Source organism: Phyllostomus discolor, chromosome 3 (genome assembly GCF_004126475.2).
Source record: "Phyllostomus discolor isolate MPI-MPIP mPhyDis1 chromosome 3, mPhyDis1.pri.v3, whole genome shotgun sequence".
Taxonomy (NCBI): Eukaryota; Metazoa; Chordata; class Mammalia; order Chiroptera; family Phyllostomidae; genus Phyllostomus; species Phyllostomus discolor.
This window is the reverse complement of record NC_040905.2, coordinates 183,829,979-183,843,644: the sequence shown is the minus strand read 5'-3', so window position 1 is coordinate 183,843,644 and position 13,666 is coordinate 183,829,979. Positions and strand designations below refer to the sequence as shown.

The 13,666-nt window shown below is 50.8% G+C and overlaps 2 protein-coding genes and 1 pseudogene across 2 annotated transcripts; all 3 read left to right on the top strand.

The window, feature by feature from the left end:
• Positions 1–2,600, top strand: LOC114510804 (olfactory receptor 13J1-like). The gene has a single exon (XM_028529288.2). It carries the CDS (start codon positions 776–778, stop codon positions 1,712–1,714), a length of 939 nt encoding a protein of 312 aa, XP_028385089.2. The 5' UTR covers positions 1–775; the 3' UTR covers positions 1,715–2,600.
• Positions 2,601–8,352: 5,752 nt separating this feature from the next.
• LOC114509864 (olfactory receptor 13C7-like) lies at positions 8,353–9,586 on the top strand. Its single transcript, XM_028528427.2, has one exon. The coding sequence runs from the start codon at positions 8,495–8,497 to the stop codon at positions 9,473–9,475; it is 981 nt and encodes a 326-aa protein (XP_028384228.1). The 5' UTR covers positions 8,353–8,494; the 3' UTR covers positions 9,476–9,586.
• Positions 9,587–12,341: 2,755 nt separating this feature from the next.
• Positions 12,342–13,072, top strand: LOC114512832 (annotated as a pseudogene).
• Positions 13,073–13,666: the final 594 nt, after the last annotated feature.

The following is a 13,666-nucleotide window of genomic DNA, read 5'->3' as shown; positions in this document are numbered from 1 at the left end:
AGCCCCTCCAATGTGAGGCACGAGGTGTGCTTGATGCATGGAGACCAGAGCTAACCTGAAGAGACGAGTCAGACTTCTGCAGGCTGAGGGATAAAGACGAGGGGCATTCCCACAGTGGGAAGAGTGCAAAGCAATGGCCCAGAGGCATCCTTAAATCGGGAGGACCCTCAGAGAACAGCCAGCCCATTGGTTCTCAAAGTGTGGTACCTCGTGCAGCTGCAGCAGCATCACCCACACCGACTAAGTCAGAAACTCTGGGGACAGAGCCCAGCAGTGCGGTTTAACAAACTGTCCAGATCATTCTGGCGCATGTGAGGGTCTCTGATCCACTCCACCGGATATTTATCTAAAGTCGGTTAATGGGTGCTCTGTAAAAAGAAGATTCAGGGTCGAATAAGTTTGGGGATTACATGTCCTCCACTGCTTTGAGGGAGTCACAGACCACACTGGCATGTTAAAGGCTCTGAGAAGGCCTGCAGGAAAGCGCTTTGTTTGCTTTTGATTAATCCACTGCTGCCTCAATTTGATTTATCAGTGCTTACTAACATGTCCATTAACACTCTCTTAGGGAAACGCCAATTTAAATAATTTCTCACATTGATAAATTGCAACCTCGAGGTGGTATAGGGATTGCCCAAAGTCATAGGGAGACAGTGTGTCAGGGCTGGAAAAGACCCCAGCAGCATGCCTCCTCCCAAAAGAGGCTCTGCAGGCTCCTCACCAGCCGCATCCTCTTTTCCCCTGTCCCAGCTGTGTGTCTCCAGAACCCCGAAATATGGAGCTGGTCAACAGGACAGAGGCCTCTGAGTTCGTTCTGAAAGGATTTTCTGGCTACCCAGCCATAGAGCGCCTGCTCTTCCCTCTGTGTTTGGCCATGTACCTGGTGACTCTGCTGGGCAACGCAGCCATCATAGCAGTGAGCGTGCTGGACGTCCGCCTGCACACGCCGATGTACTTCTTCCTGGGCAACCTCTCCCTCCTGGACATCTGCTACACGTCCACCTTTGTGCCCTTGATGCTGGTCCACCTCCTGTCAGCCTGGAAAACCATCTCCTTTATTGGCTGTGCCATCCAGATGTGTCTGAGCCTGGCCACAGGCTCCACAGAGTGTCTGTTGCTCGCCATCATGGCCTACGACCGCTACCTGGCTATTTGCCGGCCACTCAGGTACCCGGTGCTCATGAGCCGCCGGCTCTGCTTGTTGCTGGCAGGAGCCGCCTGGGCCCTCTGTCTCTTCAAGTCAGTGTCTGAGACCGTCATCGCCATGAGGCTGCCCTTCTGTGGCCAGCACATGGTCAGTCACTTCACCTGCGAGATCCTGGCAGTGCTGAAGCTGGCGTGCGGCGACACATCCATCAGCGAGGACTTCCTGCTGGTGGGCTCCATCCTGCTGCTGCCTGTGCCCCTGACATTCATCTGCCTGTCGTACACACTCATCCTGGCCACCATCCTGAGGGTGCCCTCGGCTGCCGGGCGCCGCAAGGCCTTCTCCACCTGCTCAGCACACCTGGCTGTGGTGCTGCTTTTCTATGGCACTGTCATCTTCACGTACATGAAACCCAAGAGCAAGGAGGCTCGAGTCTCTGATGAGGTCTTCACGGTCCTCTACGCCGTGGTCACACCCATGCTGAACCCTGTCATCTACAGCCTGAGGAACAAGGAGGTGAAGGAGGCCGCCAGGAAGGTGTGGGGCAGGAGAAGGACCTCCAAGTGAGGGAGGGCTCGGCAGGTTGCATGCTGGGTGGGGGCTGCTCTTTGGGAAGAACCAAGAAGAGCACAGAGTCCCACAGCCTTTCCACTCCCTGCGCCCCTCAGGGCTCAGTGGCACCATCTGGATAACGGGAGAGCTGGTCTTGGCCTCCAAGCAGGGGAGCACAGCCCTCACTTGAGTCCTCAGTTCTCCTCCGTCCCTCTTTCTGCTTCTGTTGGTCAGAAAAGAGGCACAGGGAGGAGAGGCACCCCGTGGCCCGCACTCAACCCTCTCAGCCAAGCCAGAGAGAAGGCTGCTGGTCATGACCTTCTGCTGGAACTCTGATGCCACCGCAGGAGTTTGGACTCATCCTGTGGGGATTTGAATCACATTTACTATTAGAAAGGCCACTGACTGTATGCCATTCTTCAACCATAAAATGGGCAAAGAATTCTTTAAATGTCTATTGTTAACGATGGTGCTTTGAAGTGGGCAATGCCATATACTTTCTGCTGGTGGGAAGAGGAATAAATTAATATGAACCTTCTGCAAAGTAAGTTGGAATATGAATCAAGAGACTTAAAAACTTCCAGAACCTTTGACCCATCATCGCCTTTACTTCTAGGAATAAGTCTAAGAAGATAATTAGAGGCACAAAGATTTATGTGCAAGGATATTAATCATGGAATTATTTATAGCAACAAAATTGTAAGAATCTCAATGTCCAACCACAGAAGAATATTTAAATAAATCCTGGTGGAGTCCAATAATAAAATGTCATGAAGCCATTAAAAATCTTATTTTTGAAGGATATTTGATGATAGGAAATGTTCACAATGTTAATGCCAAGAGGGTGCTATTCTATGAGCAGTGTGTAAATAAGTGCACATGTGGTATTTGTCTTTCTCTGACTGGCTTATTTCAACCAGCATAATACCCTCCAGATCCATCCATGCTGCCACAAAAGGTAAGATTTTCTTCTTTTTTTTATAGCTGAGTAGTATTCCATGGTGTAAATGTACCTCAGCTTTTTTACCCACTCTTCTACTGATGGGCACTCAGGTTATTCCCAGACCCCAGCTATTGTAAATAATGCAGTTATAAATATACTGATGCATGTATTCTTCTGAATTAGTGTTTCAGGTTTTGGGGGGATATAGTCCCAGAGGTGGACTCACTCAGTCATGAGGCAGTTCCATGTTTAATTTTTTGAGGAAACTCCATCCTGTGTTCCCACAGTGGCTGCGCCAGTGGCTGCAATGCTACCAATACTGTAGAATCTAATAAACACAGCAAACAAACAAAACAGAAACACACTCACAGATACAGAAAACAGACTGACAGCTGTCTGAGGGGAAGGGGTTATAAGGCTTAGTGAAAAAGGTGAAGGGATTAAGAAAAAAAAAAAAACCCTCCTAGACACAGGCAACAGTATGGCGATCACCAGAGGGAAAGTGGGACGGGGAGGTAGCAGAGGGTAAGTGGGGGATAAATGGTGATGGAAGGAGACTTGACTTTGAGTGGTGAACACACAATACAGTATAAAGATGATATATTACAGAGCTGTACACCTGAAACCTATATGATTTTATTAACCAATGTCACCCCAATAACTCTGATCAAATTTTTAAAAAATTAATTGGAAAAAAAAAACAAAACAAAGTAAAAGGGTGGACATAATCCTGACCTGCGTTCTTGATAAAAAATTCCAAAAACCAAATCATAGTACAATGGGAAATTTGGTGCAGCTGCTGCTTTAATTATGGCTGTTGTTTAGTCCCTAAACTGTGTCAAGCTATTTTTTTATTGTGGGAAGGAAGCAGGAAAGGAAAGAGCAGGGGAAGGAGAAAGAAGCCTGTAGAAACTCATGCATCTGACTAAATTCCAGACTTCGTGGTCCCTCACAAGTACTTGGGGTCTCATACCCTTCACAGCAATTTACTTTTCTTAAACTTCCACAAATCCAGGTCCTTACAACAACCCTGGAAGGAGACAGCCCATCTCACAGACCCGCACACCCAGGTCTGGGGGGGTCATGGTCCCCAAGCCTCAGATGCAAGGGGTAGGATTGCAGTGAGACCCAGGCTTCAGGTTGTCTGTCTGTCCAGTGTCTCTCCTGTGCCTGCCCCACCCCAGCCAGGCCCTCTTGGGACAGCACAAGGAACCTGGGGTCTCTGAAGCCCCACAGCTACCAAACCTGCAAACTTGTGTCGTTGCAGAGTTTGAACTTTAAATTGGGCAGGGACTGTGAAGTCCCTGAAGGCAGGAGCAGGCGAGTTGTCTATGTAGCAGGGCACCAGGAGGCTGGTCCCCCTGGGCACAGCCCTGGCCCATCCCAGCACAGTGTGTCTGCTGGTAATAAACTCAGCTCTTCCCAGCTCTGCTCTCAGGTCAGCTCACCTGGCAGCCCTCGCCAGCGGCCTGCATGCGCGAACGCCACTAGGCCTCCAGGTAGGAGGGAAGGAGAACCCATAGCATGTTGACCGTTCCCCTTAAATCTTTTTAAACGTATAGAAACCAGAATCTCTGCTTGGGGAAGAGGACATCATACTAATAATATCAGCTACCACTTACTGATTCCTTACCACGGGCCGGGCTCTGTGGTAAGAGTTTTGCATGCCTCATCTCACTGGATCCTCAAAATAACCCCACAAGGAAATGCTATTCTTATCTCCACATCACAGGTAAGGAAGGCTGAGGAAACTGTTAGTGAGCCACAGGTCTGGGCTTCAGGCTCTCGTCAGTCTGACTGCAAAGCCCACTTCCCCTGTTCTGCTAGACAGCGGAGCGGGTGAAGCAGGAGCCCCAGACCCAGGCATGCCAGGGAAATTGGAACAGGTGCTTTCATCTCATTGGATCACTTGCCCTTCTTTTAAAATAATTTGTGAAGCCTAGAATAAATATCGAATGGTTCATAGTAGATTTATCAGCCAATGAAATTGATATGATGGGTACCTTGAAAAGTAATCCTGGATCTATTAGACTTCAGGGTTGGAAGTTGCTAGAAGGATGTGAGAAAATGTTTTGGAGGTTATAGAGTAGCAGAGGCCACCAAATCGAACGGTTCCATTTCACAAAAGGAGAAATGCGGCCAAGGTCACACAGCAGAATCAGAAGAAAGGCAAGCATCAAACTCAGTTCCCTGGCTCCCAGGCCCAGTTCATGGCATCACCCCACCTCTTGGAAGGTGTAAAACTGGGGAGTGGAACTAGACAGTTATTCTCAGAGACACTCCTATCTCTCTCCAGGAACCTGATTTTCCAGGATGGGACAGGATGTGAGACACGGGCAGACAGATGCAGTGGTTTGCTGGGCGTAGTGTGAAAGCCGTCCCATCCACATACTCAGCAACATCCCCGGTTCTCCCCCTGCTGGGGACGTGGTAGGATCACACAGGTGGGGTTGCGCGGGCAGGGTTGTGTGTGGCACGTGGCACTCCTGGCTCAGAGCATGTAACTGCTGGTGTGAGATGCTCTAGTGTGCTCTTCCCAAGCCATAGCAACTGGCGACGCCCCAGCTGGTGGAGCCAGGGTCTCTGGGGAGGACCACATGGAACGGAGCCCCCTGAAAACCTACAATGGAGGTGTAGCATGAGAAAGAGAGAAACCTTTGTCAGGGTAAGTGACTAAAATTAGGAGGTTGTGTGTTACCGCAGCAAAACCCAGCTCATCTTAACTGAATCACAGAGGAAAGGGCAGCTGCATCCTGGTGTGTCATTCAGAGTCAAAGCAGTCGGGAGCCTGGCAGCATGCTGTTTTCTGGACACCGGCTTATTTCTTCAGGACCATTAGCCTGTGGCCTCATGGGCTGGTTCTAATTTCCACGAATGGGTTACGATGAGACAAAGTGTGAGGAAACCCACTGTTCTCCTGATTTCACTCTTCAGAAACAGCAGCTGTGACCACAGAGAGGACACTGGCACCCCCAAAGTCCTCCTGCCAGCAGTCACAAAGGCTCACCATTCTGTCGGTGGATATGTATTCGGAGGCGGGAGGTGGTCTCAAGGTAAAGCATCTGGGATCAGGATTTTTGGCAGAATAGCAAATATCGAAAGGCAATCGCCAACACCTCCTGAGTGGCAGTGATGAGTCCTTGTGTTCGTGGCATCCTATTGTAGACGTCATGTTGCCGGGATAGTAAATTCTATGGTGGCATCTGAGAAGGCTGCATGGAGGAGGTGTGTGTGAGCTGAGCCTTGAAGGATGAGTGGAAGAGGAAGGGCACCCCAGGCTGAAGAGTATAAGAAGAAGGATGAGACAGGATTGTGCGGGGTTTGTCCAAAAATGAGGGCATCTGCAGAGGCTGGAGCAGGTAATGAATGCAAGAAGGGACATAGTAGAGGGAGGTGAGCCAGGAGGGCAGGTCGGAGCCTGATCACAAAAGCTCTCAAAGGCCTCTGCCACTCCTACTTGGTCTTCCTGTTAGAGACAAAGGTGAGGAAGGGAGAGGCAGGGTCACATTTCACCTGCTGGGAAACACCCCTCATCTGTGTCTGTTGTCCTAATTCCAGGTTAACATAAGTCTTTTTGTACCAACACACCCAACAAAAACCAAGTCCTTCCTTTGAATCTGAAATACTGCGGGTACAATCCAGACACATGAAATCATAACCTAGGGGAAAAAAGATGCTTTCTTTGAACTTCTTTCCCGATTTCAAGTATTAGTTGTCTTTATAACCCGGACTCAAAAAGAACCTGAGAGATTTCTAAAGCCCAGAGAGAAGAAGGGATGTGCCCAAGGTCACCAAGACACAGAACGAGTGTGAGCTCTGTCAGTGCAGAAGTCTGACTTCTTCTGTCCCCAGCACCTCGCATGGGGCCAGGAACGTAGGAGCTGCTCAGCAACTATCTGTTGAATGAGTGAACGAATGAGCCACCATACGCAGGCTATTCTCTATTCTTTCACCAAATCCTAGCAAGAGAAACACTACCTTTAAATGTTTATGTGGATAAGATTAATCACCTACCCCTATGTTCCAGAAACCTCCTCTACAATCACCCCGATTCAGGGTGGGAGAGGGGAAACCAGCACAGGCTCTGGGGAGACAGAGGGTCATGACACGCTGGAGCTCCCCTGTCCCAGAGGTGTCCCGCACAGCCCAGCAGTTGCCTTGTGGCTGAGACAAAGCCTTTTGATCTGAAGCCTCAGTGATAACGTGTTAGTGCAAGTGGCACACACGTATGTTTTGTCTGAGCTCCACAGCAGCCCCATTTTTTCCAAAGGAAATTGAGTCTCAGAGAGGTTGAGTGACTTGATCAATATCACACAGCTAGTTAGTGCTGAAGCTGGATGCAAAGCGAGGTGTTTTGAATCATGCGTTGATTATCTGTGGGAGGGTCTGAAAGGAAGGAGACAGGGCCCTGCTCTCAAGTGTAGTAGAGGAGACAGGTAAGGAGCACACCGTACAAGAAGACGGAGGGAGGGCCAAGGGCCAAGGAAACGTCAGGAGGGAGCAGGTAACTGCAGGGGTCGGAAGGGAGAAGAAAGGAGCCACTGAGCTGGGCTCTGAGGAATGAGGGGCAGGGAATGCCCCTCCCCCACGCAGGGAAGAAGGAAGGGAGGACGTGCCTAGGAGATGAGGTTTATTGAGGAGAGGGTGAGCCCTTCCATTCCTACAAATGGTAGATGCAGTTAAGGAGGAAAAACGAGGGGAAAACCCATCCCTGGACAGGGCTCCAATGCTGTCGCAGGACACTGGCCTTCCAGGCAACCCAAGGGTGAAGGGTTTGCGGGAGGAGAGGTTCTATCTTCTGAAATGATAAGAGCTCCTATTTCTTCTTTAGACCAGAGGTCACCTGGGCCGTAAGACAGCTTTCCTGCCTCACAGGAGGACTGTAAATACCTGACACCGACATTTCCCAAGGAGGCAGTGAGAGCACCTCCCAACAGCAGTAAAAGCCACCCGGGAGAAAACAGCAGCCTCTTCCCACCCTCCCTGTACACAGCTAGTCGACAACTGGCAAGGGCTCTGCCAGATTACAGCCTCGTCTTCCCTCCTTGTGGGACATCAGTACCAATACCATTTATCCTAAAATCAATGTGGAGATTGAGAAGGAGTCACTTGTCTTTCATGACTAGGATTAAATCCTGTAACCAGCGGCTCTGCTGGGATGTGTACGTTCTTTTAAAAATCAACAGATGGTCTATGATTCCATAAGGAGTGGTGACCGGAAATCAACCTTGCACAGCCTGTGGAGTGGAAATGTTCGCCTTCCATGGCCCAGAGGAACACTAGGTGAGCACCACCCATCACCCACCTGCCTTCCAGAGCTCAGCTCACCTCATTCAGGAAAGAGGGGAAGCCTTTGTGATAGGCGTGGCATCTTTCTGTCCACTTATTTGTCTCACTGCTGTAGCCCCAGCACCTAAACAACACCTAGCACAGAATAGACATTCAAAAAAATATGCAGCAATGAATGAATCTGATATGGACATAATTCAGCCACTGGAGTCATAACCTAGAGAAGATGCTTCCTTTCAACAACCAAAACTCTAAATTCCAAAGGATTGTGTCAACCACGAATCCTACTTTATTGTCTCCTGGGCGCCCTCTGGAGGGAACAGCAAAGAACATGAAGAACTAGAATGCATCTGATTTGCCCTAAGTTGTGTCAGAACTGCAGAGCTGGGAGGGCCAGCCTGCAGACCTTAAGTCTCAGTCTCTCGTTGTACGGAGGGTGAAACTAAACTCCAGAAGCAGGGATGACCTGCCCCAGGGCGCACATTCAGGTCGCCTGGCTCCCGGGCTAGCCAGAACTTTTCCCAACACCTGTACAGTCCAGAGGCCCTCGGAGGGAGAATGAGATGGGTGGGGCCAATGGGACAACAGAATATGTCCTGCTGGGACTACTTGGCCACCATAACCTAGAGGTGGCCCTGTTGGTGCTTTGCCTGGGCATCTACTCCATGAATATGCTGGGCAACGGCCTCCTCATAGGGCTGAACGTGCTGGACCCCCGCCTGCACAGCCCCATGTACTTCTTTCTGAGCAACCTCTCACTTGTGGACATCTGTGGCACATCCTCCTTCGTGCCTTTCATGTTGGTCAACTTCCTGAAAGCCCAAAGGATCATCTCCTTCCCTGGCTGTGCTCTGCAGATGTACCTGACCCTGGCGCTAGGCTCCACCGAGTGCCTGCTCTTGGTGGTGATGGCGTATGACCGTTACGTGGCTATCTGCCAGCCACTTAGGTACGCAGAGCTCATGAGTGGGCAGACGTGTATGCTGATGGCGGTGCTGAGCTGGGGGATAGGCTTTGCCAACTCACTGCTGCACTCCATCGTCACCTGGAGACTCCCCTTCTGTGGCCGCAATGTCATTAACCACTTCTTCTGTGAGATCTTGGCTGTGCTGCAACTGGCTTGTGGAGACATCTCTTTCAATGCGCTGCTTTTAATGGTGGCCACAATTGTCCTGTCAATGACCCCGTTCCTGCTCATCTGTCTGTCCTACATCTTCATCCTTGCTGCCATCCTCAGGGTGCCCTCTGCTGCAGGCCGGCGCAAAGCCTTCTCCACCTGCTCTGCCCACGTCACAGTTGTGGTGGTTTTCTATGGGACGATCTCCTTCATGTACTTCAAGCCCAAGGCCAAGGACCCTGACCTGGATAAGATTATTGCATTGTTCTACGGGGTCGTGACCCCCTCGCTCAACCCCATCATCTACAGCCTGAGAAACGCAGAGGTAAAAGCTGCTACCGTAGCTCTGCTCGGGGGAGATCTGCTCTCCAGGAAAATGTCCTGCTTTTCCTGTTGCTCTACGATTGCATCCGGCAGGATAGGCTAGGTTACACTGTGGTAATAACTTCAAATTATCAGTGTCTTAAAACCACAAAGGGCTCTGGCTGGTCAGGCTCAGTGGTTGAGTGCTGGCCTGCGAATCAAAGGGTTGCAGTTCGATTCCCAGCCTAGGACCCATGCCTGGGTTGTGGGCCAGGTCCCTGGGGGGGGGGGGGGTGGGCAGGGCGTGAGAGGCAACCACCACTGATGTTTCTCTCCCTCTCGCTCTCCCTCCCTTCCTCTCTCGAAAGTATAAATAAATAAAACCTTTATTTAAAAACCCACAAAGGTTTACTTCTCACTCCTGTTACAGCTCCATTAGAGATTGGCCAGGGGCTCTGCTCCCCTCCAAGATTCAGGATAATAGAGCAGCTGTTGGAGCACTGCTGGTCACCAAGACAAAAGGAAGAGAGAAAATGACAAGGCCTGCACTGACCCTCCAAGCTTCCACTCAGGAGTGGCACATCACTTCCACTTACATTTTATTGCCCCATACAAGAATATGGCCACAGCAAACATCCAGGGCGGAGCCCACCTACCCCATGTCTGGAGGGAAAGGGAAAGCTGAGAAAGTTGTGAATATAACCTGATGATGGTCACACCATCCTACAGAGAGTGGCCTTCCTTTTCTCTGGCCACCCATCCTTCACTGGCTGATGCCAGGTCAATCATCCCGGGAAATCATTAGCTCACTCGTGGTGGCTTTGCCTTGGCTCAGACTAGGTGGAACTGTGCCTTTCAGAAAGTCCTTCCCTATAAGGCTCTGGGTTAGAATGGGCCACAAGGAAAATTTGCATGAGATTCAGAAGGCAAAACTGAAGCAGCCGCAGATGCTGCAGGAGCACTCACGTGCTGTCACCCCCCGGGACTCAACTTATTGTTAATACAGCCCCTCCAGGTCCCACCAGATCACCTCCTTCGACTGTTCTGAGTCTTGTGCCGAGTGCAGCTCCATGGCAAAGAGTGCCAGCTTCTCAGGCAGGTCACCCGTGTCACTGAGATTGAAGGCAGTGAGAGCCAGACACAGGTTCCAGTCTGTCCTCCTGGGTGCTAGTCTGTCCCTACCCCCAGTTCATTCCTGCCAACCTAGGTGCCCACAGCGACTTCAGCTCCAACACTATGCAGAGGTAGCAGCTTTGCATAAACTCCTCCAGTTGCTCACACAATTGCATAAGTTCCTTTGATGAGGGACTCAAATGTTGGAAAAATTTTAGTTTAAGTAATAGCTAATAAGCTTAGTAATCAATGAATGTAAAAAGCTACTGTTCCAGGAACTGAAGGTATGACCCACCCTGACTCCAGAAGCCCACATCTAAGCAGTTCCACTTTTGTGCCCCTGGAGGACTGCCAGAGATCAAGATGGTCTCTGAGCCCTTGTGCTCCAGGGGCAGACGCCCACCACTCAGGGCACAGATGAAAGAATGCTGCAGCTTTCATCTGATTAACTTTTTCCCTGAATTCCAAACCCCGTACCTCCGCTTTTCTTCTCCTTATAAAAAGGGTCGGTTTAAAATGGAATTTAAGACAGTCTGTTAGGGTACAAACCTGCCATCTTCTCAGATCGCCAACCATTTGAATAAAGCGCCCATAAAGATTCAGTCCGTCTCTGCTTATTGGGTCTGGCGGGTGACAGGCAGCATGAATGCCGGCTTTTTCCAGTTTCACCTTCTCCATAACAAATCCCTGTATCGCTCAGTGTGGTCTGCTACTTAGATCAAACCCTGATTCATCCTTCTCCTCATCCAGAACCCCTGATGTCTCCCCATTACCATGGCAGTGAGTCCAAATCCACCAGCCGAGTTTTCCGCCCTCTGGAATCCAGACACCCCCTCCCACCACCACCACACCCTCAACCTGATGTTCCACTAACCCCTTCACAGGACCGCCCCTCACGACATTACCTGCACCGCCCGCACCGCCATCCCCCGTCGATGCTGTTCTCTGGTAAGAACAGGACTATCTCTTTATGCATGCTCCCCTGATGTGGTTTGCAAGTGTTCTCTTTCCTTTTCATCCTACAGCACTTGGTTGAAACTTTCGCTCAGTATCTGCCCTATTCTGCTTCATATCCGTGATATTTCACCACACTGTGGGCTCTCTGAGGGCAGGGTGTCGCCAGGTCTGGCTCGTCTCTGCAGCTCCCACAGGGCTTTCCCTGTAGAGGGTTTACTGAACCGAACTGTCACTCAGAAGCCCTCAGATGTCACTCAGATGTCGCTGTCTGGGGATTGAGCTCTGTGCTGCTGAGCATTGTGTAGACAGACACAAGTGAAGAGACACAGTGTCTTTGGCCAAAGCCCTGAATTCCCAGAAGGCTGGGGTTGCTGGCATCTTGGGCTCCCCGCCCACTGAGACAAGTCAGGAGACAACCCAGGACTGCATCTGGGGACCAGGAGACCAGGCTCCAGACCTGGTCCAGCTGCTCTGCCCAGCATGCTGGCCCTTTGCCCACAGGAACACCACACGCACCTCAAACTCGAATTATCCAAAACTGAACTCATCATTCTGCCCCCCAAAGTTGTGTCCCCAGCTCGGGGAATGACACCATCACCCACCAGCCACCCAGCCGGAAACACGGCAGTCACAGACTCTCCCTCATCCTTCACCCTCCACACATCCAGTCAGGCACAAAGTCCTATAGAATCCACCTCATAACAGCTCTCAAATCAGTCTGCTCCTTCTCACGGTTATGGCCTTCAGGCTTCCCCATCCATCTCTCAGACATTGCAACTCTGGTGTCACTGCACATTTGTCCTCCAAACTCCCCCAAACCCATCTCTGCACTAGCCATCAAGATCCAAATCTCTAGAGCATCCTCGGTGATCCTGGGTTCCATCTCCTGCTTCCACAGGGTTCGGATGGAACAGACCTGGGGACGGCCCTTCTTTCCAGCTACCCTCCAACCTCTTTTCCAGTCGCCACCTTCTAAACCACCTCAGCTTCCTCAGCCTCTGAGACCAGCTGGCACCGTTCTTTGGACCTTAATTCTTCATCGCCGAACAACCATGAGCTCCCAAATTCATCAGAATTATTCCACCGAGGTGGAGGCAGCCGTCAACCGCCTGGCTAACCTGCATCTGCGGGCCTCCTACACCCACCTGGGCTCCTGGGCTCCTGTTTCAACCAGGGCGATGTGGCTCTGCAGGGCGCAGGACACTTCTTCTGGGAGTTGGCTGAAGAGAAGCATGAAGGCTCTGAGCATCTGTCTTTTAAAGATGCAGAACCAGCATAGTGGCCGCATCCTTCTCCAGGATGTGGCGAAGCCTTCCCAAGATCAGTGGGGTAAAACTCAGGACACTGTGGAAGCACCCTTGGCCTTGGAGAAGAAGCTGAACCAGGCCCTTAGGGATCTGCATGCCCTGTCTTCCGCCCTCACAGACCCTCACCTCTGTGACTCCCTGGAGAGCCATCTCCTGGGTGGGGAGGTGAAACTCATCAAGAAGATGGGCGAACACCTGACTAGAGCTCCCCAGGCTGGGATGGACGGGTATCTCTTCAAAAGGCTCACCCTCAAGCACGACTAGGAAACCTTTGGAGCCCAGAGGCCTTTGAGGGGCCCCTCTCTCTGTATTTCCCTGGTGTCTGGCTTTTGCCTGAGCCTCTCCCTGAAACCCCACCCTGGAACCCTTTCCCATGCATTGAACCAAATGGAAACAGTACAGCTTTTTGAAAAAAAATTCTATAAAGACAAAACACCAATCTGTTCATGCTACTCTCCTACTTAAGTCCCTCCAGTGGCACGTTTCCCACAGGGTAAAAACCAGACCCCACCTATCCATCCAACCTCATTACTGGTTGCTTGCCCACACCCGTTCCACCCACACTCTCTGGGCCAGCCCAGGGACACTGAATTACTCCCAGTTCCCCAATAACTATCAGTCTTTCCTACCTCTCTGTCTCCCCAGTGCAGTTCCCTCTCATGCCCAAACTTTTTTTTTTAGAGACAGAGTAAAGATTTTACTCACTCTCCAAGAAAGGAGAGGGGCTTAGTGTGGAGGGATACACCAGCACTGAGGGGTGGGGGCTTTGAGTTATTATTGGATTATAACTGGATTAGGAAAGGGTTGGGGGGTTGCTGTTGTGTGGCCTGTGGACTGCTGGGGCTGTGACAGGAGGCTGCTGTTTGCTTCAGTGTTATCTTCTGCCTGTGTCTGTAGGGAACTGTTCTGTTCTTGCTTTCTAGTAATTTCCAGTCAAG

Bases quoted from the DNA above. Each gene is read 5' to 3' on its own strand.
- LOC114510804 (XM_028529288.2), top strand. From the start codon at position 776: ATGGAGCTGGTCAACAGGACAGAGGCCTCTGAGTTCGTTCTGAAAGGA.
- LOC114509864 (XM_028528427.2), top strand. From the start codon at position 8,495: ATGGGTGGGGCCAATGGGACAACAGAATATGTCCTGCTGGGACTACTT.